Here is an 18,609-nt window from a genome sequence, read left to right as displayed (position 1 = left end):
TTTTCCAATATGGATGCCTTTTATTTCTTTGTCTTGTCTGATTGCTCTGGCTAGAACCTCTAGTACCACATTAAATAAGAGTGGAGAGAGTGGACAACCCTGTCTTGTTCCTGATTTAAGGGGGAAAGCCTTCAGTTTAGTGCCATTTAATATGATGTTAGCTGATGGTTTATCATATATGGCCTTTATCATGTTGAGATATTTTCCTTCTATACCCATTTTGTTGAGAGTCTTAAACATAAAATTGTGTTGTATTTTATCGAAAGCCTTTTCTGCGTCTATTGATAAGATCATGTGGTTTTTGTTCTTTGTTTTGTTGATATGGTGTATTACATTAACCGTTTTACGTATGTTGAACCATCCTTGAGATTCTGGGATGAATCCCACTTGATCATGATGTATTTTTTTTAATATGTTGTTATATTCGATTTGCTAGTATTTTGTTTAGTATTTTAGCATCTGTATTCATTAGAGATATTGGTCTGTAGTTTTCTTTTTTTGTGCCATCCTTGCCTGGTTTTGGTATGAGGGTTATGTTGGCTTCGTAAAATGTGTTTGGAAGTATTGCTTCTTCTTCAATTTTTTGGAAGACTTTGAGTAGAATAGGAACCAAGTCTTCTTTGAATGTTTGATAAAATTCGCTGGTATAGCCGTCTGGGCCTGGACTTTTATTTTTGGGGGGTTTTTAATGGTTTTTTCTATTTCTTCTCTACTGATAGGTCTGTTTAGGCTTTCTGCTTCTTCTTGACTCAGTCTAGGAAGGTTGTATTGTTCTAGGAATTTATCCATTTCTTCTAGATTGTTGAATTTAGTGGCATAAAATTTTTCATAGTATTCTACAATAATTCTTTGTATATCTACGGTGTCCGTGGTTATTTCTCCTCTTTCATTTTGGATTTTGTTTATATGAGTTCTTTCTCTTTTTTCCTTGGTAAGTCTTGCCAAGGGTTTGTCAATTTTGTTGATCTTTTCAAAGAACCAGCTCCTTGTTCTATTAATTTTTTCTATAGTTTTTCTGTTCTCTAATTCATTTATTTCTGCTCTGATTTTTATTATCTCCTTTCTTCGGCTGGTTTTGGGTTGTCTTTGTTCTTCTTTTTCTAGTTCCTTAAGGTGGGAAGTTAAGTGGTTCACTTGGGCTCTCTCTTGTTTGTTCATATATGCCTGAAGTGATATGAACTTCCCTCTTATCACTGCTTTTGCTGCATCCCATAGATTCTGATATGTCGTATTGTCATTTTCATTAGTCTGTATATATCTTTTGATCTCTGCACTTATTTCTTCTTTGACCCATTCATTTTTTAAAAGTATGTTGTTTAGTTTCCATATTTTTGTGGGATTTTTTTCCTCTTTTTTGCAGTTGAATTCTAGTTTCAAGGCTTTATGATCAGAAAATATGCTTGGTAACAACTTCAATTTTTCTGAATTTGCTGATGTTGTTTTTGTGGCCCAACATATGGTCAATTCTTGAGAATGATCCATGTACACTGGAGAAAAATGTATACTCAGTCACTTTGGGATAAAATGTCCTGTAGATGTCTATCATATCCAGGTGCTCTAGTGTTTTGTTTAAGGCCACTATGTCTTCGTTTATTCTCTGTTTGGATGACCGATCTAGAGCCATCAGCGGTGTATTGAGGTCTCCAAGTATGATTGTATTTTTGTCAGTTTTTGTTTTAAGGTCAATAAGTAGCTGTCTTATATATTTTGGTGCTCCTTGGTTTGGTGCATATATATTAAGAATTGTCATGTCTTCTTGATTCAGTGTCCCCTTAGCCATTATGAAATTGCCATTTTTGTCTCTGAGTACTTTTCCTGTCTTGTAGTCAGCATTATCCGATATGAGTATTGCTACACCTGCTTTTTTTTGGATGTTATTTGCTTGGAGTATTGTTTTCCAGCCTTTCACTTTGAATTTGTTTTTATCTTTGTTACTTAGATGAGTTTCCTGTAGGCAGCATACAGTTGGATTTTCTTTTTAAATCCATTCTGCTACTCTGTGCCTTTTTATTGGTGAGTTTAATCCGTTTACATTTAGTGTAATTACTGATACTTGTGAGTTCCCTATTGCCATTTTATATCTTGCTTTCTGTTAGTTTTGTGTCTTGTTTGATCCTTCTCTTTCGTTTTTCTATCTTTTGTTTTTATTTGGTTGTATTCCATACATCTTTCCACTGTTGCTATCTTTTTTATCTCATGTGCTTCTGTGGTGGTTTTTTCAATGGTGGTTACCTTTGAATAATGAAAAGGGTCCCTACCCTGTTCATTGTAGCGAACTATTTTGTGAGTACTTTTGCACTCCATCGTCCTTTGCTACTGTTAATCTCCATCTTCTCCCCCTCTTTCTTTTTGTTGTTGTCACAGTTTAAATTTGGTTTTATTGTGTTCTTCTTGGAGCTTTTACTTGCGGCTCTGTTTTTTTTTGTTCTTTGTATCTGATTGGAGAACCCTCTTTAGTAATTCCTGGAGTGGGGGTTTTCTGATGATAAATTCCCTCATCTTTTCTGTATCTGTGAATGTTTTTATTCTCCTTCATATTTGAAGGATAGCTTTGATGGGTATAGTATTCGTGGCTGAAAGTTCCTCTCTTTCAGGACTTTAAATATTGGGGTCCATTCTCTTCTAGCTTGTAGAGTTTCTGTTGAGAAATCTGATGATAATCTAATGGGCCTTCCTTTATATGTTGTATTCTTCTTTTCCCTGGCTGCCTTGAGAATTTTTTCTTTGCTGTTGGTTTGTGTCAATTTCATTATGATATGCCTTGGAGTAGGTTTGCTGGGGTTAAAAACTTGGAGTTCTGTTTGCTTCTTGAACTTGAGGCTTTAGTTCTTTCCACAGGCTTGGGAAGTTCTCATCTATTATTTGTTTGAGTATGTTCTCCATTCCATTTTCTCTCTCTTCTCCCTCTGATATACCTATTATTCTTATGTTATTCTTTTTGATGGAGTCAGATAATTCTTGTAGGGCTATCTCATTTTTTTTAATTTTTGAGTCTCTTTCTTCTTCTCTCTGTTGTGCCTCAAGTTGCTTGTCTTCTATTTCACTAATCCTCTCTTCTATCTGACCTGTTCTATTAGCTAAGCTTGTTACTTCGTTTTTCAGCTCGTGAATTGAGTTTTTCATCTCTGTTTGATTTGTTTTTATAGTTTCAATTTCCTTGGACATATATTCTTTGTGTTCATTGAGTTGTTTTCTGAGCTCCCTAAATTGCCTTTCTGTGTTTTCTTGTATATCTCGGAGGATTTTTAGGATTTCTATCTTGAATTCTCTGTCATTTAGCTCCAAGGTTTCCAATATATTAAATTTTTTCTCCATAGATTTTTCCTCATCTAGCTGTGTTACCTCTCTTTCTTTTGTATCCATGATATTCGATTTTCTCTTCCTTAATGGCATCTGAGGGTGGTTTTGTTGATAGTATTAATGAGATTTAATAAAGAATAAAAAGTTTAAAAAAATAATAAAAAAAAATCGAAAAGAGTTGTTTTTTTAAAAAAAAAATTAATAATTAAATAAATAAAAATAAAATAAAATAAAAATTAAAAAAAAAAAAAAAAAAAGGAAATTATTCCCCCCCTCCTTTTTTCCTCTCCTCTCCTCTCCCCTCTTTCTTGATAAAATCTTGTGGTGGACTGTGAATATATAACAAACAATGCCTGTGATGGAGGGCCTGAATTGGGGAAAAGTAATAAAGGGGAAACAAGAAAAAAAAAAAAAAAAAAAAAAAAAAAAAAGAAAGAAAAAAGAAAAAAAGAGCGTATGGACCCACAAAAAGCAAATAAGGAAAAAATTTGGGTCAAGAATAAAATGATTTGCTTTTAGGTGTTGGTTGTCTAAGAGTTATGATGAGAGGATTAAGAGGAAAACGGAAAAATGGGGGGACAAATTAAAAAATTACTATTGTATTTAGTGGAACAAGAACTAGATAATATGGAGAGCCAGGGATGGGAGCACTGCTAGTGAGTTAAAAAGGTGAAGTAAAAACCCCCAAAATGTCACAAACATAAGTTTGAGTCCCAGATAAGATAATTTGTTTGTTATTGAGGTTTGAATGAGAGGAGATGTAAAGGAGAAAGGAAGAAACTAATATAGAGGGAGAAAAGAAAGAGAGAGAGAAAAAAAAAAAAAAAAGAGGGAACCACTAAAAGAAGAAAAAAAGAAAGGAGAGAGAGAGAGAGAGAGGTTAAGGGTTTTGGAGTGCAACCCTCATAGAGAGAAAGGAAGAGAAGAGAAAAGATAATGGGAGATGTAACACTTATGGGTAGTGTAGTTCAAGGAGAGGGAGAGTAAGACCGGTAGAGAGTTAATCGCCAAATTGGAGGAGGAAAAAAAAAAGTAATCAAGAATGAAGATAAGAAAAGGAAACGAACAAATATAATAAAATGGGATAGGTTATAAAGTCTCTGGATTATTCTTGATTTTGAGAGGTTATCTTCTTGCTTTTTTTTTCTCTCCCTCTTCCTGGTCGGTGACTCTGTACCCCGGGTTTTTCCCCTTTGCCACGCTCAGGTGGAGGTTTGCAGTTGATAAGTCTCTATCGCAATGTCATGTATTGTGCTTTAGTCTCGTTGGCATTCGAGGCTATTAGCATTTATAGGCTCCGACAGTGAGAGAGTCCGTGTTCCTGGAGCCTTTCTCCTAGTCTTTCCTTCCTCAATTAGTAGCCTGATAATCCAGCTATGGGGTTGCTGCTGCCTCTGCCTGGATAGTAAGAGGCTCAAAGAGCTGGCAACTCCCCACTCTATTTCCACTCAGCACAGGGCTCTGGGTAAGGCTCAGTCAGTCAGAGCTGCTGCATAATCAGGCGGGCTTTCCACCCACTCACAGACCTCTGGCTCTGCCACTCTGTCCGGTAACACAAGGGGTGCCCACTTCCGGGGCGTTTGGGAGAAAACTCTCACTCACTGGCTGCGCGCGCAGACCAGGATATCCGGCCAGCAGTCTCACGCTCTGAGTGAAACCCCCGACCGCAGGGAAAAGTTGCAGCGTTGGAATTGAGTCTCGCTCCGTCCCCGTGCGCGGCTTTTGCAAGGCGCTGGGGCGGCCCGAGATTCCGCTTTGGCCCACACAAAGGCCCCTGACTCTGCTCCTCTGTGCGATGACACGGGCGCGCACTGCCGAGACACTCGGAGGAATCGCTCACTCCTTATCTGCGCGCGCAAACCAGGATATGAGGCCGGCCGCTTTCCCTCTGAGTGAAACACCCTCGGCAAGGAAAATCTCCACCATTGGAATTAGTTCTCACTCCCTCCCGTGCGTGGCTTTCCCAGGGCGCTGGGGCTGCCCAGAGACTCTGCCCTCGGCCCACAGAAAGGCCTCTGATCCTGCCTCTCCGTGGGGCAACACAGGCACTGACTCCCGGGGCCTAGGAAGAAATCTCTCGCCCACTAACTGCGCACCAACCAGGAGACCGGGTAAAATGGCCGCGCCGCTTGTCTTTCTTTGTTTGGGTTTGGCGCGAGTGTTAGCTTGTATTGCCCGGGTTGCCACAGGATCAGATTTTCCTCGGCTTGGATCTCCGTGCCACAGCCTGGTTCGGCCGTTTGTATTCACCCCTTTGCCCGCCTCAGTTTCTATATTCACAGTTACCAGAGAAAGCAGGTCAGCAGAACATATACATCTGATAAATTAAACTGACGTGGCTTTTGGTATTAATATCTAAAGTAGCAAATTCCTATAGTGTATTTGGGATGGTAGTCATGGCTTTAAGGGATTATGAAAAAAGAACTGACGAGAACTTTTTAATGAGAAAATGTTGGAATCAGATATGTAGCATTACTCTTTTATCTTACAAGCTGATGGAAACTAATTTTTGTTTCAAAAATATTTTACATGGTTGTTTTATGTAAAAGGTTTTTTTTCTCTCAAATAATTTTATATGTATTTCACTTATTTTTTTCTTCTCTATTTTTTCTTTTTGTGATTTTTTTAAAGTGCTAATAATTAATGAGGTAAATCATTATTTACCTGTTTCAATCTGAAACAGGCAAATCTACAATTTTCAAATTTAGGTACACAGACACGACTAATATATTTTTGTTCACTTCATAGTTTTCTGATTATTTTACTGGATACTTCAATGGACAGTATTGGCTTTGGTGGATATTTCTTGTACTTGGTAAGTTTATACTTAATTCATTTTACTTTGATTAATTTGCATTTTAGTTTAACTTTGGTATTTCCTAAAAATTCAGTATGTAAATACATTCTGTTACAACTGAGATGGAAATAAATCTTCTACTATAAAATTCTCATATCCAAACATTTATGTCATCATCTCAGCTATTCAGATAATTCTATATAATACTCTAGATTTCTTAGATTAAAAATCCACAGCTGCCTGACCAGGTGGTGGTGCAGTGGATAGAGCATCGGACTGTGATGCCGAGGACCCAGGTTCGAGACCCCGAGGTCGCCAGCTTGAGCGCAGTCTCATCTGCTTTGAGCTAAAGCTCACCAGCTTGGACCCAAAGTCGCTGGCTTGAGCAGGGGGTTACTTGGTCTGTGAAGGCCCACGGTCAAGGCACATATGAGAAAGCAATCAATGAACAACTAAGGTCTCGCAACGAAAAACTGATGATTGATGCTTCTCATCTCTCTCCGTTCCTTCTGTTTGTCCCTGTCTATCCCTCTTTCTGACTCTCTCTCTCTGTCCCTGTTAAAAAAAAAAAAAAAATCCACAGCTATTCAATTTAAAGAATTACTGGTTTAGTGCCTGACCTGTGGTGGTGCAGTGGATAAAGCGTCGACCTGGAAATGCTGAGGTTGCCGGTTCGAAACCCTGAGCTTGCCTGGTCAAGGCACATATGGGAGTTGATGCTTCCAGCTCCTCCCCCCTTCTCTCTCTCCTTTCTCTCTCTCTCTCCTCTCTAAAAATGAATAAAAAAAAAAAATAAAAAAAAAAAGAATCACTGGTTTAATTGAATACTACAAAACCTGAAAATCCTAATATAATTAAAAGATAATTGTCTTCATTGTTTATCTTGGAAAATATACATACATAATTTCTTTTAATGATCTTAGGAAATGTTGAGAGTAAGATAGATAGCTGAATGTTCTAGCTGTTCTGTTTTTAGGTCACTGAAACGGTCTTTATACTTCTGGAAGGTGCCCTGCATTAGTCATTGACCAGCTAGGCACAAGGAAAGGGTTCGTGCCTAATGATCACTGTACTTCTGTTGAGTTGTCTTCTTACAAGGCATGTCTTTTATTATACTGATGAATTTTGGTTATCCAATTTTTGTTAGCTTGTGTTTTTTTATTTTAGATGTATGATAATTAAGTTAATCTTAAAATCACATTATACCTTTAACCCACATTTCAAATTTACTGACATGAAGTACATACATTTTGTTTCTACTTAAATTTAAAAGCCTACATTTTTCTAGTAGACTAGTTGTACCAGAAAATAATAGCATTTCAGTAGGTGGCAGTCTTCTCCTTGAGTTTTTATTTAGTCCTGCTATTGAATCTTTAAGATCTTTTAGGACACAAATTCTTAGTGGTCAGTTAAGGTCACTAAAGATCCTGGATTCTTTCTCTAGTGAAGTTATTCTAATGTTGGGATTTTGTTGGGGAGTAATGCAGGGTTCAACCAGTTTTTATTGTTAGTTATAGTCTGACTGCCTGAATTTTGTGTTTTTTATTGGTTCTTATTTAAAAGTGAAAAGATGTATAAAGTTTATTAGGTAGTTAAACATATTGAGTGTGTTTGCTTATATATATTATGAAGAGATTGAGAATCATAGGAAGACAATTATGGGGCAGAGTGAATGCAGAGGACAACCCCGGTTCCACATCAGCCATAATCTAGCAGGGGAATGTGAAAATTGAATCTGTGGTAAAAGTGTTGCTCTCACATATACAGAAGACTGTTGAGCACATTGTAGAACTAGAAACAGTAACTGCTGAGTGATTGGTTTGTAGATATGAATTGGCTTATTTTGGAAAATTCCTGAGCAGAACAAAATATGTCTTAGAAACAGCAGCTTAATAGACAAAAGAATAGGTTTCATAAATAGTTCTGGTTTACATTTTTCAGTAATACTTTTACGTTTGATTCACAATGTCCATTATCTTTGAACAGCATCTGGAAGAACATGAGATGGAAATCAGAGTGAGAGTCACAAATGGAAGGAGTTAGGATATGGAAAGCAGATGGGGTCAGATGTAGCTAAAATTTATGCCACTTGTTTAAGTCATTTTTCTAGTTCTTCTGTCTTTCCTCTCAAATCTGTTATAATGGTGCTTTTTTTTTTTTTTTTTTTTTTTTTTTTACTATTCTGATCACTTGGAGTTGGGGTACAAGTTTAGTTTGGGACTTTGCATTTTAAACTGACAAACACTCCTTATGAGAAAGTTGCATGCATATATAGCTTCTGTTTTTGTTTTTGGCCCCAAGATTAGTTAGCTAAAAATTTATTGGGGTCAATAAATGTTTTTACTTAGAATTGTATGCTTAAGTATATCAGAGACTTAAATCTACTAATAAATGTTATTGCTTTTTATATTAGCTAATATTTTAATCTGAAACTTTGAAGCATTTCACAGGCATTGCTTTAATTATTAAAGATATCTATTATGTAAATGATTACTAGTTAAAAATAATCTTTTACTCTGAACACTGAGATAGATATGAGATCTATCCCAAATCATTTAAGAAATTACTAGAGTGGCTACTTCTCAATTCTTCTTTTCTAATTTTTACTTTAAATTTTATTATAAATTAGTCTTTTACTATTACTTGAAAATATGGACTAAAAATTATTTACATAATGCACATATCTTTTTTTTTCTTTTTTTTTTTTTAACAGAGAGAGAGAGGGATAGACAGGGACAGACAGACAGGAACAGAGAGATGAGAAGCATCAATCATTAGTTTTTCGTTGCGCATTGCGACACCTTAGTTGTTCATTGATTGCTTTCTCATATGTGCCTTGACCGCGGGTCTTCAGCAGACTGGGTAACCCCTTGCTCGAGCCAGCGACCTTGGGTTGAAGCTGGTGAGCTTTTGCTCAAACCAGATGAGTCCGCGCTCAAACTGGCGACCTTGGGGTCTCGAACCTGGGTCCTCTGCATCCCAGTCCGATGCTCTATCCACTGCGCCACCACCTGGTCAGGCTATAATGCACATATCTTCAAATAGATTTTACCAAAGACAGACACTGATATTGGTAGACTGGCTTATTTTACCCCACAGCTGTCAGCATTAATATGCATGCATTCTCCCTTGAACACTAGAATAGTAAATGTGTCTTGGTTTGCTTAGTAGCTATAGTAATTGAAAATTTGGTAAATGGAATTTCTAGGAGTTAGATCAGTTTAAATGCATTAGGTAAGTTTGCTATTTAAATAAATTATTTAATAAATATATAGTTCTATGTAATTCTAGATTTTCATGGCTAGATTTGGTTTACTTGAATTTTTACTTCAGCTATATCTAGGTTAAATAAATTGAAATAATTTTTAGGTGGCAGTAAAATTTTATCATATTTCCCCATGATGGAATAATGGAATTCTAAAGATACATTTTAAGCTGAGGCTCTTGTTTATAATTGTGTTTTAAATGTATCATGCCCCTATATAAGAACATAATGTATCTGTATTATTTCAATGTTCTCAGGCCTGCTCCTTTTCTTCAGAGGATTTGTTAATTACCTAAAAGTCAGAAACATGTCTGAAAGTATGGCAGCTGCTCATAGAACAAGATATTTCTTTTTATTATAGAGGTAAGACATTAATATATTGACTGTTTTTATTTCCTTTATTTATTCAAATTCCCCAGATGCATATCAAAAGCTTAATGTGTACTCACGTTATTTACTCAAATTTAGCATATTAACATTTTATATGGTTAACAATCAGCTTATAGTTGTGAACTGTTAAAGATAACTTAGATTTGTAAAATTGAATATCATAAATTTTTTTTTTAATATGAGTAAACTGAAACTTTGACCACAGGGTATGTACGAAGTAACCACCACCACAAATATGAAGGCTTGAAAAACAAAATATGACAACGTACTTATACAGAAGGGAGGGCATTTTGCATAAAACAGTGTGAAATCCACATAGACATCTGGTTAAAAGAGCAAAGAACAAGTCTGTGATTGAAAAGCAGTTTGACATGCACTGATATTCATAAACTGGATTAAGGAATGAAAGTTTTGTGAAAAAAGTAGGAACTCTGTTACTGTTTTCTTAATGTGTAACAGTTTGTATCAACAATGAAGGCAACAACTTTAATAGTTGGAAATATAAAGAAATGAGCAGAGATCATCTTTCTAGTTATCCAGTGAGTTTCTGGAGGCTGTTTATATAGCATTAGCATGTGTTTATTGTGCACTTAGTATCTTCACATAAAGAGACTCATATCTCTATTCTCTATCCTCATTTTTATAGCAAGTACCATATACTTTATATCTACAAATGATATGAACTTGTAAAGTATTTGAAATGCATAAGCTAAATATCTGCTAAAACACTGAATGTGTATCTACAAATACAAAATGTTTCAAGGTTGCTATATACTAAGTATATTCTTTCAGTAAATTGTGTGATTTGTGATTTGGTTGCTTAAATTTTATTTTTAACATGAGTTTTTATGTAAGTTAACATAATTTAGTTATTTCTGCTGAAGAGTACAATGAATACAGTTATATTTCAGGATCATATTAAAGTATTTTAAATGTTCCATTAAGATTTTCCTCCCTAAGATATCACATTTTCTCTTTAATCAGTAAAATGTCTTTGCACAGAGTGACATTAGTAATTTGTCAGTTTTAACTGTAAGGTAAAAGGCAAAGTAATTTTACTAATTTAAATGTCACTCTGAGTATTATTCAGTATGATTATTTTGTTTGCATTTTCAATGTAAATGTTTTCTAGATAGTCTCCTAACTTTAGAATATATTCTGATATATGCTACTATGTCATTTTTGTCAAAATAACATTGTATATCTGATATAATACTGCTATAAAATAGGTTTTTATTGTATCATTTAGATAAATGAACTTGATACATTTTAAGACTAATTCTTTCTTTGTCTCTAGACTGCATCAACCAGACATTCCTTTCTTACACCAATGTGAAATTTCCAGATCATCTTGTAAACCGACAGCTTTAATATGATAGAAGACAACTAATAACAGAAGACAAATTAGTTAAGAAAGGATAGAGCTTCAAAATTGAATGGCAGAGTAGTTTATCCTTAAAAGCCATTTCTGTTCATTCTCTTAAAATATTTATATTTCATTTGTTCTGTGCATTTGCATATACTTGAAAGACACCATAAAGTTGTAGCAGTAAAGTACAGTCACATTTGGTTAGTCAGTGTTTGATATAATTGAAAGAGTTGAGTGATAAACAGTCTTCTAGCGTGTAAATGCCATTGACTTCTGACCTGACATTTAGTATAATAAAAATGAAATTATTAACCATGTGAAATGCTTTAGTTTCTGGCTTTTAGATTCATCTAGTAATGACACATGAAACATCCTTTGTTATACATAAAGTTTTTTGAAACCTGCAGTGCTGATTATTGGAAAGGCTTTGTCAGGTTATTGAACATGATTTTAAATCATTATTTAGCAAAGCTCTTTCTGTAAATAACCATGCATAAATTACTTTCTGCATAGTTTTCTTAGAAATTGTGTCTAGATATCTTTTCATTAATTTTAAAATAAGTGAACATAATATATAGAGAAAATCTGAGTGTTAAAGATAGAGTTTGTGTTAGGACAAATTTTAAGAAAATATGGGTATTCCACACATATCCTTTATAAGAAAAAAGATGTTTAAGGGACATGCTAGTTTTAGGGATTCTCAAATGAGAAGCTTGGTTTTTACCATTACCCATCTTAGAGATTCTTACAGGAAAAGATTGTGTTAGATACTATATTTATTCCATTTAAGACATTTTTGAAAATTAATTTTTTGAATAAGATATTCTCATTTGTGGTTGTCTTTAAAAAGCCAATAAAAGTGTCTTTCAACATCATTGTAATAATTTTTAGATGTTTAGTTTGTTAAATTTAGCAAATAAAATCTTGTACTATTAATAGCTTCTTGCTTTGTGATTATAGGATTAACTTATAAAAATCATATGCAAAATACGTTTTCAAGTTATGGAAATATGTCTGGAACATAGGGGTGTGGGTAGTGTGTGTGTGCTGCGAGAGTGTATGTGCCACTGTTATTACAACTGGAATCTACATTCATAAGCTATTACATGTTGCAAATCATTTTATGTTTAATTTTTCTTTTTAGTTATATCTTTGCTTTTCAATGCCAACATTAAAAATGATGAGAATTGTATCATTTAAAGTTAAAAATCATTTAATACAGCTAAATAGAACATAAAAAATTTACTGTTTCTCATTAGACACTGACTACTACTAAAAGATACACCTAAAACTCTTCAGGGACATTTTTCCATTTCTGAAAAGAAAAATTTATTATGCTTTATAATTTTTTTTTGTATTTATCTGTATTTTCTGATTTATTTCGTTGTCTGTAATAATAAAACCTACATTGATGTTTTTGCTAACTGAGCCTCCTATTCTTTGTTTGCTCCCATTCAGTCTCTGCTGCCTAGAATTTTACAGTTGATTTAAGTACCTGTGCTACACCCTTTGAAGTGGAGCAATAGCATAGGGCAACAAAACAATACTTCATTTTGTTGCTGATTAAGAAATTAACTAAAATTTGTACTTATAAGAAATGTAAACTTATGTTAGATCCCTTCTTTATCATGTTAATTTCTTGTTGACTTATACTTTGTTCTTTTAATAATTTTTAAATGAAATTAGGCTATGATGCATGCTAATTATTACATCAGATATTAAATATTAGTTTTAAAATTTTAGTTTTTGTGTTATTTATATTTGGTTCCTGATTATGGATGTGTCACTTTTGATCTAACATCAAAAATTCACTTTTTATTGTGGTTTTTGTTCCCTGAAATCTATAAAGATTCAAGTGAGCGTGTTGCTTAATTCTCTATGATTGGTACAGTTCAGTGGTAGCCTTAAATCTCATCATGCAAGCAAGGGAATCAGAATAGTATTTTTAAAGACGTAGCACCCCCTTTCCGATTTATCACATCCTGCACATTTCTCTTCATGTCCTATAAGCTTGGAGAGAACAGCTGCTGGTGTGTTTTGGGGACACATCCACTTTTGTGTTCTGCCTTAAATACTGAAAATCAAAACCCTTATTAGGTTATCTAAACTTTTTAATGACTGTGACCTTGGGCTTGGAAGTTAATTTAAAAATTTATGAAATTCCATTATATTTGAATAAGCTAGTTTTGGCCAGGTAACCCATTTTTATGTGTTTATGAAACAAAGTGATATTAAGATAAAAGAAATAGTTTTCTGTGTTAAGGATAGATTTTAGAAATTTAAAAGTAAAGACAAATCCTATTATACTTAGTGAAAATGAAAATCTTTATTTACTAGGAAACAATACTGAGCTCCAGCCCTTTGTTTTGAGTCTCTCTGATACAGCCCATGCCTTCAAGATTGGTCATGATTTTCAACCTGTTAAAACAATGATTATTGATAGTTCCAGTAAAACTTCTTTTAATAGGGAAATTGGAGTCCAAAATGTACAGTTACAGAAAAATTCAAGCTTCCTTAATTTTTTTCAGCTAGACTGTACTGTCCCCCAAAGCACAAAAGTACTGATAGTGCATCTGATACTGTATTTAACTGGAGTCACATTTATCCTGAGCTTGCTCAAAACAGTCCTTGTTATTTGCATTTTCTCAGCTTAAATGGGGTATCTTCTCTCACATGGTCCTGATTTGTAGGATAAGTTATCTGGTCACTGTAGGTATGACTATAGGTATAACTGAGAAGTGACTGCGTGAACCCACTGCCCTTGGAGAGAAGGAACTGGAGTATTGGGGCAGGAGCCTACTGCTGCTGTCAGACTTTCCTAGTCAACTCGTTTGGGTCATAGATCGTGCGTAGTATCTTTTTTTAAAAGATAGAAATTGTATTTGAATGGTTTCAGCTTATATAAATAATAAACAATGAGCTTTATATTTTTAAACTGGCATTAAATGTTAATTATTTAATTTTTCAAATAGTCATACGGAATATTAGTGTATAATCTTTTAAAACCTCATTGATAAAGTTCAACTGTTAGATGATATTTTGCCATTTATTATTATAAGACTGTCCTTGCCCATATATAAAATACGCTAATGTGTTTTACTTGTTAATAAAGTTCTATAGATGTGCAAATGTGAACCTGTCAATGCATCCTTTTGAAAATCAGTTTGATTCACAATGTATTACCACACATCTTGGCCTCACTAAAATGTTTATATGGCAGACCGCTCAAGATTTGCAGTTAAAACAACTGGCATGAAATTAGGTTGGAGTGTGCAACAATAACATTTCACTGTAATTTGTATGTCAGGAGATAAGATTGCAGTTTACTTTTAATAAATACAAGAAAATCAGCTTTATGAAAATAATTGACAATTCTGCTTTTCCAAGTTATCAGTGGTCATGATAGGTAAGACCTGCTTTGGGGCGGGTATTCTTATTTGGGACATGAGACCTAAAGTGTAAAAACTTCCCTGAAGTTTTTCTTTTTTTTTTTTTAAAGAAATCAGCTCATTTCATACTTCATAAAAGTTAAAAAGGGAATGCTTATCTTGAACTCGGCATGTTTGCTTGTTTTAACTTTTCTTAATGTTTTCAAGTCAGCTTTAATTTTTGTTTTTGTTTTGAGAGATTGAGCAAACTGCTTCTAAAAATCCCACTTGGTTTTCACAAAAACTAATAAAAGAATCCATTAGCTAAATATAAGAGATAGGGTATTAATTACCCTTTAACAGCCAAGGTTATAGTAAACTGAAATCGCACACTTCTGGTTCACAGAATCTTAGAAGTTGTTTCCTTATCCCTCACACTTGGTAAAAGAGCCATGTTATTATTTCCCAAGGCCTTTTGTGTTTGTTTTAATTAAAACACTTTACCTCCAGTGACACAGGAAGGGGCATAGGCTATCCTTCTTTAGAACATACTGGTAGTTTTTTTTTTTTTTCTTTTAGCCCTACCAGAAGTGTAGCGAGATCGATCAGCAAGTAAAACAAAAGTTTGCTGAAAGCGCAAGAAATTTGGAGGGCTGCCTCTGTCCTCAGAATAAGAAAAATTGTAAATAACCTACTTGGAAAGCATGAACTCTTCAGAGTACAAGAACAGTACGCGTGCATAAATACCTTGTGTGGAAGTATATTCAGTATTACTTCTGCATCAAACTTAGTTTCTCAGTCATCTGAATTCCTGCATAATGATTTAGTTTGGCTTTGCAATCTATGGGATTTGGGCTCTAAACTTTTCATTCACATTTTATTCATTCAGAGATAAGACTTGAAGACTCTTAATTGCTAGCAAGCATTGGTGACCATCATCCTATTATAATAGGTGATGATGCAATAAGTGTGAAGTATCACTTCCTAAATCCAGATTTATTAATGAGGAGCAGACTGTAGAAAACATATGTCAGTCCACTGAGAGTTACGAACTTTTAAAAGACATCTGAGTCTTAACATTTCCTTAATCCTATGGGATCTCCTGGGATGAATTAATTGAATGATTCTTAGGACCTTTCTAGAACTGTGACTGTTATTAAATACATACGGTACATTATAATCAACTAGGAGTTTGGGGAAAGTGAGCATTCCAGCTTCAGTTTCCAGAGGTTTCAATGCAATACATCTGCCCTGTAACAGCACATTTGCTTCTTATAGTTTGAAGTGCTGGGATTTGGGTCTTAGTAGTACAGCTGACTCCTTTCTCATCATTGTATCTAGTTCCTGGTATCCACGTGCTAGGAAGTTACAAATTTTAGGATCAGTGTATCACTCAGACTTCTTGCAGGGAAAGGAAAAGGCACATAAAGCAGATCTTAAAGAGTTATTGAGCATTTCTTGAGTTCTTGCTTTATGACCTCTGAATGAGAGCCCTCCTGGTTTTCATGCCATTATACACATAACCCGCCTCTGCAGGGCTGATCACCAGGATGATGTGTGTGCACGGGGACAGAATGGACTGTTTGTGCTGAGACAGCAGTGGTATTCTTCCTAATCCTGTAAAGCAAGCAGAATTGGAGTATCTCATAGTTGGTTTCTTTTGCTAAAAAATAGAATCTCTTCCCACTAACATCTTCCCTTCTCTATCCTTGAGGAGCCCGTGGATTATTGAGAGAGGCAGCTTTGTATAACGGAAAGACTGGGTTTTGGAGCCAGGTTAACCCTGGACTCAAATTTCAACTTTCGTGCAAGGTCAGGCAGTTTGCCTAACCAGTTCAGATGACTGAGAAACTAAGTTTGATGCAGAAGTAATACTGAATATACTTCCACACAAGGTATTTATGCACGCGTACTGTTCCTGTACTCTGAAGAGTTCATGCTTCCAACTAGGTTATTTACAATTTTTCTTATTCTGAGGACAGAGGCAGCCCTTCAAAGCCTCAGTTTCCTCACCAGTTTGTTTGGAAGTGCAATATGTACCTGAGGATTAGGTTAGATTTACACAAAGAAAAAGTTAGGCATTATTATGAGTGTGTTTCCTGACCAGGGTGCCTGTTGGTGTTAGCAGATGCCTCCAGGACTCGGAATAAGCCCATACCTGATGGGGGCATTGTATCTGCCAGCGTCTTTGAAAAGCATGATTATAGGATTGTGCTGACCTCGCCTTGGTTCTTGACATCTCCGCTGCAAGTGGAATTAAATAGAGCACAAGTTGCTTACATGACAGTTGAAATTAAGGGACACCATTACTCAAAGAGAGGAAGGGAGTTGCCTGTTTACCAAGCAATACAGCACTCCAGCTGGTAGGAAGAGAGGAAGCTTACATAGATCTTTCTTGATCGAAATTTGGAGGGCCCGAGGGCCAGTGCCTCCGAGTTTAGGGCGAATGGATGAGAGGATTGGTGACTCACTGCTTCTGCTAAAGGCATTGATTTCTGGTTGGGAGGTGATCAGAAAATAAGTTGGTGGGTCCGTTGTTTCTGACTCTAGAATAAATTCACCAGCTTTCTCCTATAATCATGGGTTCTTAGTGTTGGATTTATTTATTATATATTTTATTTTTTAAGGGAGAGGAGAGAGAGAGAAAGAAAGGCAGGGGGAGGAACAGGAAACATCAACTCATAATAGCAGTTGCTTCTTGTGTGTGCTTTCACTGGGCAAGCCCGGGGTTTTGAACCAGTGATCTCAGCATTACAGGCTTTTCCCCTGTTCCTTCATAGGACAGGCTGGATTTATTTTTTAAAATGTCTATTACTATGAAAGGGAAATACTTAGGAGGGATTAAGCCCCCTAGACTCCACCCTGATCATAATTTGGGACAATTAAATATTTTTACATGCCTGTTTTTATAGTTCTCAAAGGGGTGATGTGCTGTTACCTGCATTTTATTTCCTCTTTTACCCTGTCTTTGCACCTTCTAAAAGAGCCATGTCTTGGCCCTGGCTGCTTGGCTCAGTGTTAGAGCGTCAGCCTGGCGTGCAGGAGTCCTGGGTTCGATTCCCGGCCAGGGCACACAGGAGAAGCGCCCATCTGCTTCTCCACCCCTCCCCCTCTCCTTCCTCTCTGTCTCTCTCTTCCCCTCCTGCAGCCGAGGCTCCATTGGAGCAAAAGGCCTCTGCCTCAGGCGCTAGAATGGCTCTGGTTACAACAGAGCAACACGCCAGATGGGCAGAGCATCGCCCCCTGGTGGGCGTGCCGGGTGGATCCCGGTCGGGCGCATGCAGGAGTCTGTCTGACTGCCTCCCTGTTTCCAACTTCAGAAAAATAGAAAAAGAAAAAAAAAAGCCATGTCTTTTGAAAAGCCTTTTCCATCCTCTTGCTCTGATCTGGTCCTCTGGTCCTGATAGCCCTGTGCATGATTTCTGTCAAGGCACTGTCATTTTTTATTTTTGTTACTATCCTCCGTGGTGGATCTTACTCAATTTGCATGCTTCCCTAACACCTGGCACAGAACCCCAAAATTAAATGAATGGATGGGACTGGTGCTAGTGATGGTCTCTGTGTGAACCAGGATATGTAAAATGCATTCTGCTTTCATTCAGGGTCTAATGGAAGAAGATTTATAAACAGAAAATACGCTAGTGTCTTAGGTAGGAACAAAAACTCTGTGTCCAAGCAATTTAACTGTGGAAAAACAAGGGCATCCTTCACTGCAGAGGTGACATTAGAACTAGATCATTAAGAAAAAATAGAAATGTGCAAGTTTATTTTTAAATGTTTTATATTTTGCCACCTTTGCATGATGCTCATCTTCCTTGATCCTCCTGGGAAAGAAGTAATTATCTTTTTAATTCTCAAGACACTTCATCTGAGCCTCTTTTGCAACCACTTGTACTTTACGTCACAGTAATTGCATTTATGACTCATCACTTCTGCTTGAGAGCAGGATCCATGTCCACTTCATAGCCTCCAATATGTCTTACAGTTAGTAAACACCTTTAAAAAATCAAGTCCAATATTTTTCACATCATTGTGAGCCACTTACTTTGCCACTGCAGATACTACTAACTTCAGAAGTCAACGTGGTATAGGCACCCTCTTCATATACCAAGGTCCCCTA

The 18,609-nt window shown here is 35.9% G+C and overlaps 1 protein-coding gene across 1 annotated transcript in view; it reads left to right on the top strand.

Moving 5' to 3' along the window:
* Positions 1-12,545, top strand: part of NDFIP2 (Nedd4 family interacting protein 2) — an 86,878-nt gene extending 74,333 nt beyond the window's left edge. Inside the window, exons 6-8 of the mRNA XM_066380696.1 lie at positions 6,049-6,115; positions 9,620-9,725; positions 11,050-12,545. Of these exons, the coding sequence (XP_066236793.1) occupies positions 6,049-6,115; positions 9,620-9,723 (171 nt within the window). The 3' untranslated portion in view covers positions 9,724-9,725; positions 11,050-12,545. The remainder of the gene's footprint in view (positions 1-6,048; positions 6,116-9,619; positions 9,726-11,049) is intronic.
* The last annotated feature ends 6,064 nt before the right edge of the window (positions 12,546-18,609 follow it).

The sequence above is a fragment of the Saccopteryx leptura genome, chromosome 4 (genome assembly GCF_036850995.1).
Source record: "Saccopteryx leptura isolate mSacLep1 chromosome 4, mSacLep1_pri_phased_curated, whole genome shotgun sequence".
NCBI classification, from domain to species: Eukaryota; Metazoa; Chordata; class Mammalia; order Chiroptera; family Emballonuridae; genus Saccopteryx; species Saccopteryx leptura.
The sequence above is the reverse complement of the archived record's forward strand: the minus strand, read 5'-3'. Positions and strand labels throughout refer to the sequence as shown.